The following is an 18395-nucleotide window of genomic DNA, read 5'->3' as shown; positions in this document are numbered from 1 at the left end:
AGTTTTTCTAAAGTGCAATTGTCCTCGACTCAAAAAAACAAAGAAACAGAACCTGCTAAGATCTACAACTTCCCTCCTACTCCAGATCAAAGGAAACTCCAAAGCAAAAAATAAATATTTGGAAGGAAAATTCAGGACAAGTCAAAATAAACCACAATGAGATTAATGTTCCCTGATTTTTTTTTTCTTTTTTCAAACCTAACTGTAATCTCCTGTTCAAATGAATGTAGTGTTGTATTTTAAGGATCTGTAAAACTCGTACAGTTAAATATATTAAAAATACAAGGACAAGGGCCTATCTCTAAAAATTTATTCTTCCTGTTCTTAACATGACATGCTATGCTATGCAACTCTGATTTAAAAAAAAAAATTATAACACAGAAATGTAGTTTTCCTAGTTCAAATACAAGGTAGCCCCTGTAAAGTTAATAAGGCAATTTTCTATTAACCTTAAAATTTCGTGAAGGGTCAAAATGAATTTAATGGCTACAATCCAGTGACTACCTTCTTAGACTCCTGAATAATTCAGAATGCTAGAGAAGGTATACAAACACAGAAAGGCAACATATACACCATGAGCATTTACCAACTTAGGATAGTGTAAACACTTTCCCGTGGGAAGCACAACTTGACAGGCCTCCTACTTTTATAACCTGATCTGAGGGCTAAAAGCTCCCCTGTAAAGATGATGCAAACACCCTAATGCACAGCACATTAAGCCCTAATGAAACAGCGCGTCCGTGTTGTTAATGCAGGCCTCCATTCAGGGATGGTTTAAATATAAGCATAATAAAGCAGATTAAAAAGAAAGAGGCTGTAATTACTTTTTTAAGAACTCAATCTCTTGTCCTATTATTCATCTACATGTGAGCCTCAAAGGCTGAATACAGATAGTAAAAATTACATGAAGGGTGTACCAATCGTGCCATATTCATTATTTTTAAAATGTAAGCACAATAATTGATAAACACTGAGGGAACGTGAAAAAAATAGGGAAACAATCATCCTGGTCAAATCAATTACCTCTCAGCTAGCTACTGCATCCTTTCTTGCTTTTGTTGGTAAAGAAATAACACCTTTTTTGATGTCAGGGCTGGGCATGCTATCTCAAGGTGCATGGGGGAGACATTGAATTCCAAAGACCAAGCAAAAAAGTCCTGGTTTTACAATGGCTATTCCAGGTGACCTCCTTTATCATGTGGGATCCTCCTCTACTATGCAGTACAAAGAAATATTGTTGACACTGTTTTTACAAAATTGTATTTGACCTGTTATTCGTGATACAATTTACACAGAGGTGGATTTTATCAGTGACAATTAGATATTATCTAAATTTCAATTATTCTCCAAACATTATAATTATGAATTTATAATTTTAAAATACTAGGATTAATTTAAATTACTTCTTTTTTCCCAATTACATATCTCATATTGACATTCAAGTCGGTTCAAACCATCCATGTCAAACCAAAATATAGATCAAAGACACAGAGTTCTTTAAGCCCTTTACTTCTGGCTTCTGTTCTTTTTTTGCCCCCTTGGCCTAAAATGCCATAAATCTATCATTAACTACCAACTGTTCTGAAGATATCTTTAAAAAGCAAGTTCAACTGAAAAAGATTAATGAATTGTTCATGTATTTCTTCAATTAGCTTAAATTATAGATCTATATAAATAATACCTGAAATGAAATGATTATTCATCTGTAATATTTACAAACATCTTTTTTTTTTTTGGTCAACATACATACAGGTCATCCACTTACTATATATATATGTCTGATCAAAAACTGCATTAAAGAAATTTTATAGTCAGCATTTTATCTCCCAAGTTCCAAAGAAAGAACCTATCAAAAAGTATTTTGGCAGCACAAACACGTGAAAGGGGGGGTAAAAGGGGGGAATTTCAGATGTACTTTTATTATTGAGTTTTATGCACATAGAGAAGCTTTCAATATTCATGGCAACAGAAACTCACTAATAAGTTACTTATCTTCAGACACGTTTCTGCATCAATTCTGGTGTAGGTGCAAAGTGTTCAAATTCAGCACTTCACCAACCAGTATATTTAGTGTTCTTTTTATAAACTGAAGTTAACTTTCTTTGGACTTCTTTTGAAACCCAATCATTTCTTTGCAATAATCGTCCACTTTTTCCTCAGATTGCTCTTTTTCTATTTCTAGCAACATTAGTTTGGAAAAAGAAAATTGATCTTAACAAGATTATCTTCTGGCATGTTCTTTCCTACTACTTTTTGTCTTCTTTACTGTGTGTGCTGCAAGGATTTAGTACACAGCCCAGTCTGGGATCAGCTGTTTTATTTCTAGTTCTATTAGCTCAAACTCAGATAGCTCACACATCTGTTTTATTTCTAAAATCACTGCCCAGGAAAAAGTGTTCTACCCAAACATAAACTTTACTATAAATAACTAAGAACCTAACAAATAACTGTTTGGGGGAAATGGAAGTGTGTTTAAAACTCTGAATTCTTCCAAACTATAGGCCTTAGTAATCTTCGTTTTAGAGCCTTCCTGACAGCCGAGATCAGCTTCCCTCAGAAGTTATCCCCAGAGTGAACAAACTGAAACTCCTGCCGGAAATCCAGGTATTAACATCATATTACTTGCTAATTATAAAACACCGTTTCACATACTGACATTATTCACTTCCAACCCTTTTATCTAAAACACGTATTTGCTTTCCAATCATAGTTTGACAGCAGAGTGTATCTGACATAAGACAGTGAAATGATCTTTAATAAGACAGCAGTTCAAAGCATGTAGCTTTCATGCATAATAACTATGTTGGCTTAATTTGCTGCTCCACAGAAATAATTCTATTTGTGGAAATTCACAAAGTAAGATGGAATTTTTAGAGAGCTCTACCAAAGATGAAACTGACTTTTTAAGAGTTCTTCTTCATATGTCCCTTAAAGCATTAAGATTGCCATTCTGACATTTAAAGGACTCAGAAATTTCTCTTCTGATTTTTCTCTACAAGTACTGCAAAATATTTTCACTACCTGTTATTTGTAACCCTTTGCCTGTCTTTCTTAATTGGCATTAGATCAATAATGGCATATGTGAATTAAAAAAAAATTGTTAGCATTTTCAATAGAATAAAAGGTCTAAGGGAGATCTGCTATGGCTATGAACTTGATAAAAATGACTGATATTTCAAGAGATTTAGTAGGTCAAGTAAGTGTGATGTGATCTCATTAGTTCTCTGGTATTTCTATCAACCACTCCTAAAAAAAAAGTTTAATATGAAACCTAATGTTTTGAAATCCTCTGGCCTAATAATATAATAAAAATCAACAAAAATCTACAAACAAAACTCACTACCATTTTCTCTAGCGGAGCATGAGTTTTGACTATGCTAAAATTGCAAAAGTTAAATGAACACATTTTTCTGAGATTTAGTTCCACATTTTATTCTATTGAAAATGCTAACAATTTTTTTTTTAATTCACATATGCCATAGACTAAAGACAGAAAAGGAGATCAAAAAGGTATTCTGGTTTTAATAAAAGTATAAATTTAAATCATTACTAAATGCTTTCATAAGTTATTACCATTTTCCTTAAATACAGAATGGAATGCTTTATTGGCCTACATAAAGGTTATACTGGTATCCCTACTACTTACAATCACATGGATTTTTTTTAATCAATTTAAAATGGTATTTTCAAATTTTCATTTCCAGGAGTGTACCCCATGACCATCAATAGGACCCAAACCTAGTCAGGCTAAATGAAAAATCAAGTCCTAATCCAAAACACAAGAAAGATCTTCTCTGGGAAAGACTATCCCAGAGGCCTTATAATCTAAAAGTAGGATAAGGCATGAATTATTAGTAAGTACAACCATAAAGATTAGTGCCATTTAGGTAAGACTGTGAAAACATCCAATTACCATGAAGTATATTCAGAAATATGAAGCTTAGCTAATTCCATGCAAAGACTTTTCCTGACCTAATAGAAATGTTGGGAATGTTTCCATGAAGAGAGAGAGGATAACAACAACTCTGACACACTCTGGGATGATGTAACTATGAAGGGCATGCACCTCTTCAGCTGGATCTAGAGAGATAGCCTAGTATTGGGACCTTGCTTTTAACATGCATAGGAGAATTCACATTTCATTATTAATAACTCTTCCTGTACAAGAAGGTCACAACATAAAGCACAAACCTGTACATCATAGGTCCCATTTAGTAAAACAGGCCTTGAAGAATTGATGTCCTGCAGCACACCAGAAAGTACGGAACGGTTGACCTTCTGGAAGTCTTTGGAATGGCTGAACTGCACCATGTTATGAAGGGCCAAGATTTTGCTGTCCAGCTCAGCATCCTGCCTGGTGCGGTTATGCAGTCCTAAGTGATACTTTCGGAAGTGCTTAATCAGATCTGTGGGGTCGTTGCCATAGTAACCATACCCACAGATATTGCATTTAAAGTCCTGAAGCTCTGGAGACAGAGGTGCCAGGTCTGGGTTGTCATTCACCAGTAAGTCAGTTTTGGATTTATTCGGTCTTACACCCCCATCTGAAGGCACTTGTGGGTTTTTTGAGGCCACTGAAACTGGGCTTAAGCCTTGACAATTGGCTTGACCACTCTGCCCTTGCCCTGTTTCCTCGGTAGCCTTTGGTGACATCTTATGATCTTCCTTTGTCTCCAACGAGTCCCCTGATGGGGTGCAGGCCATATCTTGAGGGTCATCTGCCTCTGCTCTTTGAGGAGACTTCAAGGGCTCACAGACTCCCCCAGCAGCTGGAGATGAGAAAGCCAACATATTTCTGTCTGTCACCTCATCATGTGGAAAGGAGGAAAGGTTTCCTCCCTTACTGGGGCTTTCATAATTGAAGCCAGCCTTCTCATTCAGGACTGAGCTTTTTAAGTCCTTCTTACTGCTAGAAGACGGATCTTGGACATGCAAGCTATGTTCCTCCTTATTATTTAGTTCTGCAGCATCACTCTGATCCGTATTTTCGGACATCTGATCTGCAGAAAATTCTTTGTTCTTTCCAGATACCTTGCTTTCTGTACCTATCGGCTCCAGGGTCTGGCCCTCGCCTTCACTAGCAACGTTTCTCAGAGGGGGGTTCTTTTTCCGGACCATATCTGTGAAAATAGAGGGAAGAAGCAGATACTGAGTTATCTGAAAGTTTCAGACATGTAATCAAATCTAGAATATTTTTCTTATTCTATTCAAGGTTTTCTAAGGTACATAATAAAATACTTACTCTAGGAGAAAAATCAGTCATAAAAATAGCAAACACTTGAGACTAAAGCAAACAATTTACATTTCGAATTATTTTCGTCACAAAGACTGGCCTTATTTATTATTTTAAAGAGTTTTATAAATATTAAAGGACTCGCTATTATTATTGGCACTATCCTTCCTATTATTCTTTTCTTCCACATATCTTTCCCAAGTTTTCTCTTCAGTTATACTCGATGATATATACACACACTTACAAATTTATACAGTATATATTACATATAACATTTATGTTTATGTTTATAGAATACATATTGCATGTTTATATGTTAAATATATATGTATATATAAACATCATAAATTGGAATTTAATATTGTTACACTGTGTAACCAGGACATAAATACAGTTTCAACCAAAATATCCTCAAAGACAGAAACGGCCAAGTTATAAACAGAGGAAAACTGCCCCCATTACTTGCAAAAAAGAAGGGAAAAGAAATGCTTAAGACACATTTGGGGCTCTCCTGAAAGTCAGAATGAGGACCCAGCATGCATCATAGTGATCAGGTCAGGTTTCACTAGTACTGTCACTAGCATGATGGGGAAGCGAAGGAAGCCCTGGGTTGCTATGCACACCTGGAGGAATGGTACCAGGTCTACCAATTATGAGCAGCACACTGCAAAGTGACCAAAGCAAAACAATAGGCTGAACCATGTGACACTGCTGTTTTGTAACTGAAAATGGCAAAATCTTAGCAATTTGCTAGGGTTTCCCTTTCTAGGTTCACTCAACTGTGCCTTTCAAGTTAGTGGTATTAGAGAGTAAGTTAAAGATTAGAATGCTATGACAAATTCCTCTATAAGGGTCTAATGACTCAGAAATCAAAGAGAAATAAGAAATTGTGTCATGTCAAGTAAAGAATACACTAACAAAAGCAAGTCATGGATGGAGTTCCGAGGCCTCTGTTCCTCAAGTACTCAGCTGAAAATCTATCAAGTGCTATCTACATCATCACCCCAAATGTCTTTTGGGAAATTCCACCTGTGACTTTCTAATAAAACAAGCCTTTTCTAGTAGCCAACTCTGCTGTGAGGACCAATTTATCAGAGTTAGTTCCACCACTGTTATCCAAAATGTGCTGGGAAAATCCAAGTTAATAACATGGTGTAGTCGTTTTCACCTATAGTTTCTCACGAGCGCTAAGTAACCACACTGGCTTGGGATAGATGGGTGTACCTGTGTTTCTGAAAAGCTGGTCAAACTAAATTTTTATAAAGTGAATCACTGAATAAGGATAATGCACTAGCTATATAAGGAATCATTTATGAAGTAAAAATCCACTTTAGTGAATAATATGAATAAACGCCTATACTTCAAAAAGTATACTTCTTATATATCAATAATTTCATTTACCAAATATCCATGGACTCTCCCTCTCGGAACAAAAAGGAAATTATAGGATAAAGACTGAAGCTTTAACTGACATCATGAGGCAATGCCAATCTACCATCTTACTCTGGGAAGAAAGAGGATGTGTTCCTCCCTTTGGTGTCACCCAGTAGGCCTAAAATTAAGAAAGCCAGGGAATCTTCATTATGAAAGGAAACACTGGGCTGGGTTGTAGCTCGGTGTTAGAGCACCAGCCTGGCATCCATGAGGCCCTGGGTTCCATTCCTAGTGTGCTTACACACACATACACAAACGCAAAAGCCAGAATATTAAAGGAAACACTTGCTGGCTATATTTATAATGTTTGCACATCAAGATCTTAAGTGTTGATGATAAAGTTTTAGGAGACTTCTATTTTCCTCTAAGAAGTGACTGCACCAACTTGGGAACTTGTAACAACATATGGAAGACCATTACACACCATTTCTTCAGTAACTACTACTATATAATCTTTTCTTCAGCTAATACTTACTATATCATTCGTATTTTAACATTTTCTACTTAACATGACTAAAATCTAGCAATGACTCATCTAATTAAAAATAAGGGTACACAAAAAAAGTTAAAATTCCAAAACCCTAAATTGAAGAAATAATGTCTGAAGAATTGTGTCAAAATAATAATACTAATTATTATTATTATTATTATTATTCATTACGGTTATCCTTCCATCAAAATGAAGAGAAAATGGTTTGTGGCCCTATATTAATGTCAAGAAAACTGGAGAAATGGCAACATTTGTAAATAGCCAGGAAACTAAGATAAAATACTAAGAGTGAATAAATCTCAATGTGGTAATAACGAAAAAATTAACTTGTTTTTCTGAACAAAGAATAGTTTTAGATCTCACTGATTTACTGTAATCATGAAAAGATACAATGGGCCAAAGTTTAGAAACTAGTCACCCAGCATCTTTAGAGCCTGAGAGAAAATATGACTTAATTAAATTATCGTCTTTCCAAATTTCATTTTCTTCTTTCACCCAAGAACAGACCTTTAGAATGTGGGTGACTCACTGACTCCTTATGCTGAATGCAGCCCTTAATAATATACATTGCAAAGAATGTTAAACTGCTAAAACTTCAAAGAAGTATCAGAAAGGTCACTTGGGTTTTTTTGTGTTGTGGGGGCAGGGGCATGGATTTTGGGTTTTTTTGTTGTTGTTTTTTTTTCAGTTGCTGTTTTATAAAAAATGGGGTTAATTTATTTGACTATACTTTGAAGTAGTTATAGAAAAATAATTTTTACTGGAATTATATCATCATAATTTTTCAGAGTGACATATTATGTAAATATAAGCACATTTGCAATACTTCTAAGTGGAAGGAACTCCCCTAGCAAGTCATAAGTTAGATACCGTAAGGCTGTAGCCACCCTCCAGTTATTATCTCTAAGACAAATAACAGATTGCACGATGTTTTCCTGAGTGCCAAGAACTTTTCCAGTTAACATTTTCACTTGAAAAAATAGATCACATACTTTTAAAATCATACCCAGCATTGACTTCATAAGGCATGTGGCTTTAGAGTGCTTTTTACAATTATTAATTCTATTAGTCAACTAGCAGGAAGCTAATGCAATTGTCTTAGAAGACGCTCGGAGGGCACAGAAGACATTTTGAGAGCTGATCTGTACATCTGCAAAACAAAGCAAAAAAATAATATTTCCTTCCTAAATGATGTAAACGTATTTTAATGTATCACACCTAAAATACATTAATATGCCAGCACCGTGGACGACTTGGAAAATATCTGATAAAAGCATGAGCAGACTTTGAGCAGGATTCTTTCCTCCTCTGAGTTTTAATAAAGCAGCAGGGGGAGGAAGATGATAGAAAAGATTACAAGCACAAGAAGTCATTTTCACATTAGACTGTCGGTGTAGTTATTTGACCTCAAAATCCCCTCAACCCTAATGACTATGATACTTACCTACATGGGGAAGGGAGGGTCTTAATTTGTTAATACTAGCAATGGCTTTTACAGGGAAAATTTTCAAGTGATTAAAATACATGACCACAAAAATGAACCTTAGTCATCAGATTTGGGATTCTATTTTAAACTTTGTCACTACTCCACAGCAAAATACCTTGTTCAAACTACAAGTGTGAAACCGATGTGGTACTGCAATCTGTACAAGGGGTAAAAATGGGAGTTCATAACCCACTTGAATCAAATGTAAGAAATATGATATGTCAAGACCTTTGTAATGTTTTAAACAACCAATAATAAAAATAATAATAAAAGACATAATCAGAAAAAAAAGAATGTCATGCTGTAGAATATAACAAAAAGAAAAAGAAAAGTTCAAACTTCAAAAATTTGAAGTTCAAAATACCAGTTAGAATAGGTCCACTATAAACAGCCATTTTAGATACTGGAGCTGAAAGTGAACTGGAAGAAGAGGGTGTGAACAACGATAAGGCTCCAGATCACCCGTGGAAGTGCTGTACAGAAATGTGAGATAAAAACCTGTTCTCTGGGGAAGAGAGAGCATCATCTACATTCACCCCATTCTCACCTACACAAGCACTTGAACACACGCTCCCTCAACAGCCCATCTAACATGACTGCCAGGACACTCAAACAAGTTAAAATATGTTTCACTTCTCCAAAAGGCTCTCTAATATTTTTAATTCCGAGATATATGCCATTCCATCTGTAAAAATCATGAATGTCTACTCTCAGGTCACTGTTTTTCCTTCTAAATTAAAACTTAAATCAAAAAGTTTGCTTTCCTAGAAATAGATTTTACTATCATTTAAAAAAACAATAGGAGAATCAACTGTCTATTATGGAACCACTTAGATTTATGCAGTCAATATAATCAGCATTAGAGTTTAAAATACATTTTTACTAACTACTCGATCTCACTGATTAAAATGTGTTTAAATATGTACAAAAAAAAAAATCTGGAGCCTGAATCATTTCCTCAATGTGGCAGCTTCTCAGCAAAAGGGATCTGAGTTTTCTATTGTTATCTAGACGTCATGAACTGACCCACTAATGAGTCTATTATATTTCATATCTGTATACATATTAGTATATAATAGATATATATAAACATAGATAAATATATGTATGTACGTATATGAATCTACACATACATACATTTATAAAATATCCCTACTTCAAATAACTTGCAATAGATAATCAAATAAAGAAATCAACTATCACAGAAATTTAAAAAGAAACAGATCCCACATCCACTCAATGCAGGTGAGAACTAGGATTTACTTCCATTGGACGAAAAACTCCTTGAAAGTAAGAAGTGTAAATTCTATACGTTTTTAATAGTTTCTTGACCTTAAATAAAGAATGAATACCTAATGGTATAGAAATCATGTGTCCAGTTTCTGGATGATGTGATCCATCCTGCTGATCTAATTGATAAAGGGTAAACCCCTGCTAGTCTCTGAGCCTCTGTCCTTATCTATGTAATGAGGGCATTAGAACAGATTTTCTAAGCTTCCTCCTGATTCTATACTGGTTTTAGTCAATCACACTTTAGTTTTACCTTCAAAGACTTTGGCCTGATTAACAATAAAATTCTAAATTACCAACCACTAAGGGAGGCCTAACTCCCACTGCCATGTGCCATTCTCTCAGCCATTTACTCAACATTCATCCATTCAATAAGCATATATCCAGCATCAGCTGTGTGCTAAATACATCAAGCAAGATGGCTTTAATTGCATTACTTGTCATTAATTTAGGAAACATTACTAAAAAGCAAAAAAAAAAAATGATTATAAGAAACCTCTCTTTCTCAAAGAAAATGGAAACTTTTAAATATCTTTCCAAATATCTTTGTGTGTGTGTGTGTGTGTGTGTGTGTGTGTGTGTGTGTGTGTGTGTGTTCAGAATGTATAGATAAGACCTTAAAAAATTAGGGGGACAAGATTATGTGATTTGAGCTCAGTCTCAATCCTGCTGCGTATGACCTTTATTATAGGCAGCAGTTCTCATTTTCATAATGTATAACGCCAGATGACCCATTCTTTTTGTTTCTTCAAATAATAAAACTTTCAAGTGTTTGAAGTCAAAGCTTAATATGAAAAGGAAAAAAAAAAGTCATGATGGTGTTCTCCTTACCAAATAAGTTTTCTTCCCTGCCTGCCCACATTACGGGCCCAGGAGTACAGAGCTGTTCATTACACATTTCACGTAGCTTTCATTTTAAAAATTAACAACAAAGGGGAAAAAAAAGAGCAAATTGTGTCTTTTGATCACAAGTCCCCCACAAAGAATTTAAAGAATTAAGCAAGTGATAGCAAAATAAAAGGGAAGGTCAACTCTTAGGCCTATAGCAAACTAGATAGCTTCCATATGAACAACAGAAAGTTCAGTTTTTAAAGAACATATGTGTCTGCTCATTGGTTTGGGGGGAAAACACTTGAATCCTGTCTACTCCATATATACAGATCAAAATCAGATTGCTTAAGTGAACTATAAAATGCAAGAGACATTGTTTATCCAATTCACAAACCCAAGAATTGCTGAAGGAGTTTAATGTTTTCTATTTCTTCAGATTCCAGGGCAATACTTCAATGGTAGATCGCTTTTTTTGTAAACTGCATCAAACTTCATAAACCCAATGTCAGATCCTGTTCTTTGCTATCCATTTCTATTTAATTTGTTCTCTCTGAATCGACTGTTCCTGAATCCTTAAAGGTATTTTGGGACATTTTAAATCCTGTTGAGATTTAAATGTCATCACCTTCAAACAACTCCCATCAAATAAATCTCTTATTAATTCACATCAAATTAATCCAAAATGATCGCTTCTATTAACATATGCTTCAGAGCACAAAGCCCATTAATAGTCATCTGGACACTAGAGCTAACCTAAACCTACTCTGAGATAAAATGCACACTATTTAGATATCCTATTTCAAAGAGTTTTGATGCTGGCCCAAACACATTTTATTAGGCTTTTATTTCATCATACTATGTTCTCTATATTTTAAATATCTCATTTCAAATACACTAGTTTCTAGGTAAAAGGAGATACTATGGTAATTAATAATATCATATTTTCCAAAATGAGTCTCCCTAAATCCATATATATCTTGGAGAAAGAATTTCATTAACCATTTCACTTTTAGAAGAAAATCACAGCTCTTTCCCTTCAAAGACTTTATACTAGAAGTCTAAAATGACTCCATGGAATATATCTGGAAAATATGAAGCATGTGGGCTGGGGCTGGGGCTCAGTGGCAGAGTGCTTGCCTAGCATGTGTGAGGCACTGGGTTCAATTCTCAGCACCATGTATCAATAAATAAAATAAAGGTCCACTGACAACTAAAAAAAAATATTTTTTTAAAAAAGGAAGCATGCATCCATTTCACTAAGTAACTAAAACAGAGTAAGTATATATCATTGAACATCAAAATGAAAGGGAAATTATTTTGCATTTCATTCTAAATGAGAGGCAAATGTGTTAAAAACTCTGATTTGAATAAGATTACAATTTCATTAAGCAAATTTAAAACATTACCATGTATTTCCCCACAAAATAGTTTTTTTCTTTTTCTCTCAAGAAAAAAAAAATTAAGGATCTACAACTGTTGATTTAAACAGACCAATCTGATTTGCATTTGGGCCACACTCAACCTCATCCCTTACTTCTTTGTTAAACTTCAAATATTTCAAATAGGTCTTTGGGCAAAGAGTCAAACTTAGCACTTTTGTTCAAAAAGATCAGCTCACAGAAAAGTATAAATGCATCTATTTATCTTGACATTGATGAAATCAATTGACAGTTTATTATACAAAAATTAGATTTTCATTGATTAAAAAAAATTAAAAAGCCAGTGCTTTTTAATTTTGTACAAATGCTTTTAAAGTTCTCCCTAGAATTTTGTGAAAAAAATAGTATATTAAAAGGTAGTATAATTTTTATGCATTCATTTGGTTTGTTTTTCAATCTATCATTCAATAGAAAAGAAAACTTCAATCCCTTACTCAATCCATCAATCAGGGGGAACTAATAACTGTCTCAGTTCTTCCATTTAAAAAAAAAAATCAGTGCCAATCAGTGCTAATCCACTGGGTAAACTGATGCACCTATACAAACATTATGGTGACTAATGGCTGCACACCATGAAGATAACATACATCACTGATTTCATGGCATTTGTAAGCCAAGTATTTTAAGCAAGGTTTTGTTCTAAGAGTGCAAAACTCAATACAAGATTAAAAGGCATAGGGACAATTTACATTGATAATGTACTGTGTCTGTGTGTGTTTATATAGATAGAGAAAGAGAGAAAAAGATGACAGAGATCTCTCCCCACCTCCAAAATGAAGGGAAGTAAGTTTGCGCCATCATATGCAACTGCTCTTCCTCATGAAACTGGGAAGTAACTCACAAACCACTATGCTTGTCCTTACCACACAATAGGAAGTAGTTTAAAAAGGCTTGCACCCATCTGAGGACTGGTGGCTCAAGGATAGTACCTCAGGAGCATCCAACAGCTCAAGCACAAATACCATCAGGATTCAGCTATCATGTTCATGGAATAAAAGTAATTTAGAAATAAATTCAGAATGTGTGTGTGTGTGTGTATTCTATGAGGCCAGGGATCTTTTTATACATAAATTTTTAAATATCCACTTAAAATAATAACAGTATTGACAAATGTCTTTCACCCTGTAAAACACACGCTAAGGATAATCTACTTACTGCCACCTGCTTAATTCAACACACCTACCATCATTTTTACTTCTGATGAAAACAGGGTACACACACACACACACACACACACACAGAGAGAGGAATCATTTTTCTCTTTTTGTTAAATGCAATACAATTTTCCAAAGCAAACTATCTTTCTAAAAAACCTATACTCAAAAATAACTTATGTATGTTTTATAGGCTACACCACTTTTCCCAGTCTTCTGGAACAAGAGAAGTTCTATGTGTGAAAAATACAAAGTACATATAGAATCCATCCTTCATTGGGGTAACAGGCTTAGTTAAAAAAAAAAATTGTTGTTTTCGTCAAAGCATTATTTCAGAACATTCTGCCTATGTTCACCCCAAGTTTAGGTAAGCTCTCTGGGATTTTAATATTGTAATAAATATGACAGGAAATCCAAAAAATTTCTCTGTGTTCTTCCCATGAAATTGGCTTCTAAAAAATAAATGGAAGGAGGCTACTAGACCAAATTAAGTTTGGAGGAAATTGTATAATTTAGACCCCTCCCAAAGGCCCAAAATATACAATCTCAATTACAGCTCACAAAAGTCCTAGGGATTGGAGAGGATAGAGTCTACTCAGTTGGGACTGGAATTTTCCAAACTCATTTAGCTTTATGTCATATAATGTCACTTACCCACCAAACTAATGTTTCACTGAATGCAGAGGGAGATGCTGCTCCAAGACAGCCACATTCAAGGAAGAAATATAACCAAGACTTTAAAGCGTGTGTAACATCTTCAAAGAAGACAGTATTCCTTCGTTAACTTGGAAAAAAAATTAAGACATTTTACTCTGACATGGACTGTTTTGAAGAGGTTTTTTTTTTTTTTTTTTTTTTTGGCTTTGGCTTTGGGTTTTTTCCAGCATAGTTATCAACATTAAAAGAAGATCAGTATGTTTTATCAGGAAAGATTTAGAATCAACATTTTGAAAGAATGTGTAATGGCAGAGGATTACAGATAGAACACTGAGTTTTAAGAAGGGAATAAAACATCTATGTACAAGACCCCAGATGTCCAAATTATGTACTCATAAACATATGTGGGTTTAAGCGCAATGCTGGCTCTAAGCTAAAGAATTCATACAGCTATCACTCCATAAAGAAGCTCTAACATGTTTTTAGTTATAGTTTCCAATGCTGTTCCACCATAGTGACCAATCTAAAACCTTCTGTCTAAATTTGTCTCATTATTTTACAATACTTTAAGTCTCAGCTGATTAAAATTAAGTTGAACACCAAAATATGATCAGGAGTTTCATGAAATATGGAATATGAAAATGTGTTAAAGAAAGACTTGAGAGATCTACAGTTCCTATAGTTCCAATTGGTAGTTACCAAAAGTTTGCAGATACCCGAGAAAATACATCAAGCTCCCATGATCATTGCTGGTTACTAATAAATCCTGTTTCTCCAAATTGTAATCAGTGTCTTTACCCAGATTCAAATGTACAAATAATAACAGAACTTCTATACCTAAGACCTCAGTCAGTAAACACATATTTAGTACAGACCCAGAGTGGGACTGCATCCTGTCTTAGCACAGCTTAATGTTAACGTGGCTTGTGCTGCTGGGTGATGCAGAAGAACAAAATCATGTGTCCAAACTGGGCTCCCTGAGAGGCCAGACAGATCCCATAGCTGAATGGGCTTTGGGATTTTGTTTTATTGTTAACATATTCCTATTATCCTCAAGAATTAAAGCCAAAACCTGGAAAGAAAGAAGTAAAATAATATCTTTAAAATAAAATAAAAATAGGCTGAGTAGATGCTGAAGCAAATAGGAAACAAAGAATATATTTTAAATTAATTCTGAATACAAAGCCAGATATTCAGGATTATTCACAGTGAGAGACCAGTCTAAGATACTAACCCCACATACAGGTCTCTTTGGGGCCCCTACACCTCCTACTTTGCATATTCACCTGTGAGACAGAAAATGGCGATTTAATATTTAAGTTTGAGACTGCAGAATTACTTAGGGAAGAAATTAGCTCACTTGTTAAGTATTTTAAATAGATGATCTAGTCAATTTTCACTTTCAGAATATATCTAAACACACATAGCCATACATATACCTTTAGAAAAGATTTTCACCACCTGCACCCCAATTAGAATTTTTTTCCCATCAATCTTCTTGTGGACACCTGTCATAACAGAGTAAAGACAAATATACATAGTTTCTCCCCTAGATTCAGGTATTTCACAAATAGTTCCTTCAAAATCAAATGGAATTTGAAAGAAACCAACAGACAGAATGAGACTTTTTTTAGATGCATGATCTAGAATGTTGATATAGATTGTAACCTGAAATTATAGTTAATAAAAAAAATGTATCATGTTATTACTACTAAGAGCTAGACACTGTGCCAAGAGCACATTATCTCATTTGATTTTGATTCTGACTAACGATCTTTGGAGTAAAATACTATTATCATCCACATGTTAAAGAAGAGGCAGTGGAGGCACGGAGAAGTCTCAGATCTAGCCATTAAACAAACTAGTTCTAAAGGAGCCTAAAGCCGTGATAGATCACTTGGTTTCCCATCCAATTTTCATCGGCTCTCCAGTGTTTTCATGAGTAACTGTGAAGCAACAGTCATAGATATTAAGTAATACCACTTCAAGAAACTTACAAAAGAACACAATCTATGTTGATTTGCAAATACTGCCATCAGATGTATTTCTTTGGCTCTCCACTTCTATTAGATAATACATGATCTTTCCAACATTCACAAGGACAACTAGGTTATCCCAAACTTTGTATTTGCCTAATAACACTTAGTACAACAATAAGATCACCAAACTATGTAAGTCTCTAAAATGGATTCACTTCTTCAAAGCCGTCTACAATTATCACAAACAAAAAATACCTTTCTCTACAATCATGTGGCACTTAATGCATGCACATCACCTTTTAAGGCACATGGCAGCCACATTATAATTATGTTTACATTGTGATCTATGCCACCAGACTTTAAAATATCACTATTGAGTCTATTCATGTTAATTCAAAACATTAACATCTATCCTTTCTTTATATGCATTTATATAAACAAAATACTGATATGCAATAATTCACATATGAAAATACCTACACATCATCAAGGATTCTCAAGACCTTCCCCAGGGCAATACATCTGAAGTCAGAACACATCTGCATCATTATCAGTGGCAGGCTACAATGGTGATATTCCTACGTAGGGTTACACAGAAGTGTGTTGGGGCAAAGGTCACGGAAGTTTCTAAAAAGCCAGATGACACTAATCTGGCCCTCCCATAGACACTAGCCTCAGAGACAGCAGGCACTCTCAAAAGTTCTTACTGGAGAATGAATGTTAACACACTTCAAAATATTCTGCATATTGTCTATCTCTTCCAGAAAGGTCTGAGTCTCTTCATAATAAATGGACACTGAGAATAATGCTAGGATAAGGCTAAAGTTGTCTCATCTACCAAAAAAAAAAAAAAAGACTAAGACATACAGGAACTCAAAGCATTAATTTTTGTCTTTATATTGGTTGAAATAAAAGAATCAAATAGGATGATCCTAGATCCATGGGCATAAAGCAATAAATATACTGGTAAATAAATACAATAAACATACAAGTAAGAATGATTAAATCTACTTTTTAAAACTCTGCATCAAAACCATGTTGGCTTGATTTGATTCTATAAATGTCTATATAACTTCACATATCAAAAGTATCTGTGGACTGATTACATAGAGGAAAGTTCATTAAAAGATTAACCTGGTTTCTATATGATTAATAATGTTACTGTAATCACTAAATTAGTTCATATGTCTTCATGAGTATTTATATTATAAACATGAATATCATGTGGAATTTAATATATGTATTAAATATATAATAATTTCTATAAATAATCTACATTTACACATATAAATTTATCTACAAAAATTTTCAACATGCTGTCTCTAACATTCAAAATTCAAAATATCCTGTTCAAGTAGCATGATGCATAAAAATAATAAAAATTATATTTTAAAAGCATAGCTGGGGACATAAAAAGAATACAGAAGCCAGGAACAGTGGCACCTGCCTGGAATCTCAGGTACTGAGGAGGCAGGGACAGGAGGCACTGCAGGTGTAATGCCAGCCTGGGCAACTTAACAGAGACCTCATTTCAAGAAGGAAAAATAAAAGAATACAGAAAAACTCTAACCATCTAGTTCAGATTCCTAGCAACATAAAATAAAAACACATATACAACAGTGCTCAGAGCATCATTATCTGAATTGTCAAAACTGGGGGGAAAAAACCCAAATACAAACAGAAGAAGAGCTTTAACAAGCTGTATACATACACATCACACACACACACACACACACACACAATGGAGTATCTGATCACATAACAGAATATTATGCAGCAATGTAAATGAAGAAACTACATACAACAATATGAGTGACACTCACAAACTTGTAAGACACCAGGCTTACAAAATAATGCATACTGGCACTGCTTAAGAATGCTTTAGTTGAATGTAGGTAAAGTTCAAAAACAAGCCAAACCAATCTAAAGTGTTAGTGGTCTGGAGAACACTTGACTGCTGGGGAAGAAGACAGAGAATAACTGAGTTTAGAGAGTGCTGGAAATAGTATTTCTTGAAATGAGAAGTAGTATACAGGTATGTTTATTTTGTAATAAGTCACTGAGCAACAGACTTATGATTTGCATACTTTACTGCTAGAAAGTCAGTATGCATGAGATTTTTCACTGAAACCTCAGTTGCTCTGCAGAGATGAAAGCTTTTTATCTGTTGCACTTTTGATGAGGAAACTAAGCATTCCATTGAGTGGAAAGTGTCACTGGCTCCTCAGGCCAAGCTGCAGGGCACAAGAACCCAATTGTACAAAAGCAGGCAATAAGGTGGCAACTATCTCTGTACTTACTAAATGCATAATATCATGAGGCTGCACTATATTAATTGTACCATCAGAGAAGACTAAATAAAAGTGGAAGATAACTAATACTTGTTGAGCACCTACTATGTC

The 18395-nt window shown here is 34.6% G+C and overlaps 1 protein-coding gene across 6 annotated transcripts in view; it reads right to left on the bottom strand.

The window, feature by feature from the left end:
* The window catches only part of Trps1 (transcriptional repressor GATA binding 1), a 239394-nt gene that overhangs the window by 189322 nt on the left and 31677 nt on the right, over positions 1-18395 (bottom strand). For 4 of the 6 annotated variants that reach the window (XM_013357335.4, XM_078016769.1, XM_040293716.2 and 1 more), the window contains exon 2: positions 4192-5120. In XM_013357335.4, coding sequence (XP_013212789.2) covers positions 4192-5118 — 927 coding nt within the window. In that variant the 5' untranslated portion in view covers positions 5119-5120. Of the gene's footprint in view, positions 1-4191; positions 5121-8149; positions 8308-18395 lie in introns of those variants that run through there. The other 2 variants (XM_078016767.1, XM_040293715.2) reach the window with 2 other exon arrangements.

Source organism: Ictidomys tridecemlineatus, chromosome 7, assembly GCF_052094955.1.
Source record: "Ictidomys tridecemlineatus isolate mIctTri1 chromosome 7, mIctTri1.hap1, whole genome shotgun sequence".
Taxonomy (NCBI): Eukaryota; Metazoa; Chordata; class Mammalia; order Rodentia; family Sciuridae; genus Ictidomys; species Ictidomys tridecemlineatus.
Note: the sequence above shows the minus strand (reverse complement) of the source record. Positions and strands in the feature narration are given on the sequence as shown.